The following is a 2698-nucleotide window of genomic DNA, read 5'->3' on the forward strand; positions in this document are numbered from 1 at the left end:
GCAGCGCATGCTTAAATTAAATTAAATGAGATTAAAATAAATTAAATTATCTTAAAATTGTCTCCAAATGTCTCCAAATGTCTCCAAACTTCTCCAACTGTCTCCTTTTTTTCTGCGAAAACTTCAAATTGTTTTCAAATTAATTTAAATTGAATTAAATCCTCTCAAGTGCTTCAAAACTCTCCCAAATTGTCTCTTTTTTCGTTAAAATTGTCTCTTTTTTTTCAAAATTGTCTCCAAATGTTTATTTTTTTAGAAAGTCTTGCCCGCAAAATTCACGCCCGAAGCGAGTACGACAAAACCATAGAAGAGACCGAAGGCGCCTACACCAAAGTCTGTCTCTTTTTGTCTCTTTTTTGGCCTTTTTCGGCTCTTTTTGGCTCCGTTTTTGTCTCCTTTTTGTCTCCTTTTTGTCTCCTTGTTTGTCGACTTTTTCTCTTCTTATTTGTCGACTTTTTGTCCCTTTTTTGCCTTTTTTTTTCCTTTCTTTGAGCCTTTTTTGCCACATTTTCGTTTCCTTTTCGTCTCTTTCCGTCTCTTTTTGTCTCTTTTTTGGCCTTTTTTGGCTCTTTTTGGCTCCTTTTTTGTTTCCTTTTTGTCTCCTTGTTTGTCGACATTTTGTCTTCCTATTTGTCGACTTTTTGCCACTTTTTTGTCTCTTTTTGGGCCTTTTTTGCCACATTTTTGTCTCCTTTTCGTCTCCTTTTGTCTCTTTTTGTCTCTTTTTGTCTCCTTTTTGGCTCTTTTCGGCTCCTTTTTCGTCGCCTTTTTGTCTCCTTATTTGTGGACTTAGTTGTCTCCCTTCTGTCTTTTCATCTGTCTCCTTTTCGTCTCCTCATTTGCCTCTTTTTTGTCCCTTTTCTGCCTCTTTTTGTCTTTTTTTGGCCTCTTTTGCCCCAATTTTGTCTTTTTTTGTCTCCTCATGTGTCCCTTTTTGTCCCCTCATTTGTCTCCCCATGTCCCTTTTCAATCCCATTTATAATCTCCTTTTTAATCTCCTTTTTGTCTCCTTTTTATTTCCTTTTTTCTCTCCTTTTTGTCCCTTTTTGATCCCTTTTTGTCTCTTTTTGTTTCTTTTTGTCTCTTTTAGATTTTAGAATCTGCCCAAACTCTTCTTCATGTTCTTAAAAGAGAATCTGTCCATCTTGGCCGCCGCGCAGCTCTTCCAGAGGCCCTAGGGGCCCCCCTGGGGGCCCCCCTCGAGCCCCCCCGGGGGGCCCCCCAGGGGGCCCCCTCGGGGGTCCCCATGGCCCTCTCGGGGGCCCCCATGGCCTCCTCGGGGGCCCCCACGGGGGCCCACACGGGGGCCCCCACAGGGGCCCACACGGGGGCCCCCACAGGGGCCCCCATGGGGGCCCCCATGGGGGCCCCCATGGGGGCCCCTAGGGGGGCCCCTATGGGGGGCCCCTTCAGAGGCCACCTGGGAGAACCCCAGGGGGCCCCCGTGGGGAGCCCCCCAGTGGGGGCCCCCAGGGGGCCCCCCGGGGTCCGCAGGGGCAACCTTGGGGGCCCCTGAGGGGCCCTCCAATGTCTGCAGACTAGCTAAGTAGCTGAGTGTCTCTTTTATTGTTATCTATCTTTTATTAGTATTTATTTATTTGTCTCCTTTTATATATCCGACAAACAAAACCCCACAACGCAAAACTAAGGGGAGTCCACAGTAGAGTCGGGGGCCCCTGGGGACCCCTCAGGGGCCCCCAGGGCCCTCTCACGCTGCTCAGGGGGGCCCCGGGGGCCCCCCTGTAGCGCGTGAGGGTCCTAAGGGGCCCCTTGGTGGCCCCCAGGGGCCCCCAAGGGGCCCCCAAGGGCCATTGAAGACACCCAGGGGCCCCAGGGGCCCCAGGGGTCTTCGGGGGCCCTAAAGGGTCCTCGGGGGCCCCCAGGGGCCCCCTCCAACCCACTGCAGCAGCAGCCTGGGGCCCCTGGGGGCCCCTAGCCTTGGGGGGCCCCTAGGAGCCAAACGGGGGCCCTGGGGGCCCCACATCAGAATGAAGGGGGGCCCCTGGGGCCCCCTAACAGCAGAATGAAGGGGGGCCCCTGGGGCCCCCTAACAGCAGAATAGAGGGGGGCCCCTGGGGCCCCAAAGCAACCGAAAAACCAACATGGGGGCCCCCCACCGCAGCATGAGGGGGCCCCTGGGGGCCCCCACGAGCCTAAGGGGGCCCCGGGGGGCCCCCACCAGCCTAGAGGCCCCCCGGGGGGCCCCCAGCAACCTGGGGGGGCCCCTTGGGGCCCCCCAGCAGCCTTCGGGGGCCCCTAGGGGCCCCCCAGCAGATTTGAGGGGCCCTGCGGACCCCCAAGATGTCCTGGGGGCCCCCCGGGGCCCCCAGGAGAGTTGGGGGGCCTCTGGGGTCCCCTAGGGTACTGGAGGGGCCCCTGTGTAGAATGAAGCCACTTTTGTCTCTAATTTATTTCCGATTTTAAAAGAATAGTCTCTGCATGCACTATCTAGTGCTGCTGCTGCTGCTGCTGCTGCTGCATTAGCCCCAGAGGGTCCTTAAGTGACGCGTACAAATCCTCTAGAGCTACAGGGACTTGCTGCTGCTGCTGCTGCTGCAAGTATTGCTGCTGCTGCGGCTGCATGTGCTGCTGCTGTGCATGCTGCGGGTGGAGCTGCTGCTGCTGCAAGTATTGCTGCTGCTGCGGCTGCATGTGCTGCTGCTGCTGCTGCTGCATGTGCTGCTGCGGCTGCGGCAGC

The 2698-nt window shown here is 55.1% G+C and overlaps 3 protein-coding genes across 3 annotated transcripts; 1 reads left to right on the forward strand and 2 right to left on the reverse strand.

Annotated features, from left to right (window-relative positions):
- Positions 1-323: 323 nt before the first annotated feature.
- On the reverse strand, positions 324-617 carry ETH_00036310 (uncharacterized protein; the record flags this gene model as incomplete). Its single annotated transcript, XM_013375152.1, has 1 exon — positions 324-617. One exon carries the CDS (start codon positions 615-617, stop codon positions 324-326), a length of 294 nt encoding a protein of 97 aa, XP_013230606.1.
- A 629-nt stretch (positions 618-1246) lies between these two features.
- ETH_00036315 (uncharacterized protein) lies at positions 1247-1516 on the forward strand (the record flags this gene model as incomplete). Its single annotated transcript, XM_013375153.1, has 1 exon — positions 1247-1516. The coding sequence occupies one exon, from the start codon at positions 1247-1249 to the stop codon at positions 1514-1516; it is 270 nt and encodes an 89-aa protein (XP_013230607.1).
- Positions 1517-2448: 932 nt separating this feature from the next.
- ETH_00036320 (uncharacterized protein) lies at positions 2449-2676 on the reverse strand (the record flags this gene model as incomplete). Its single annotated transcript, XM_013375154.1, has 1 exon — positions 2449-2676. The coding sequence occupies one exon, from the start codon at positions 2674-2676 to the stop codon at positions 2449-2451; it is 228 nt and encodes a 75-aa protein (XP_013230608.1).
- Positions 2677-2698: the final 22 nt, after the last annotated feature.

This window comes from Eimeria tenella, genomic scaffold (assembly GCF_000499545.2).
Source record: "Eimeria tenella Houghton genomic scaffold, Eth_scaff2571, whole genome shotgun sequence".
Lineage (NCBI taxonomy): Eukaryota > Apicomplexa > Conoidasida > Eucoccidiorida > Eimeriidae > Eimeria > Eimeria tenella.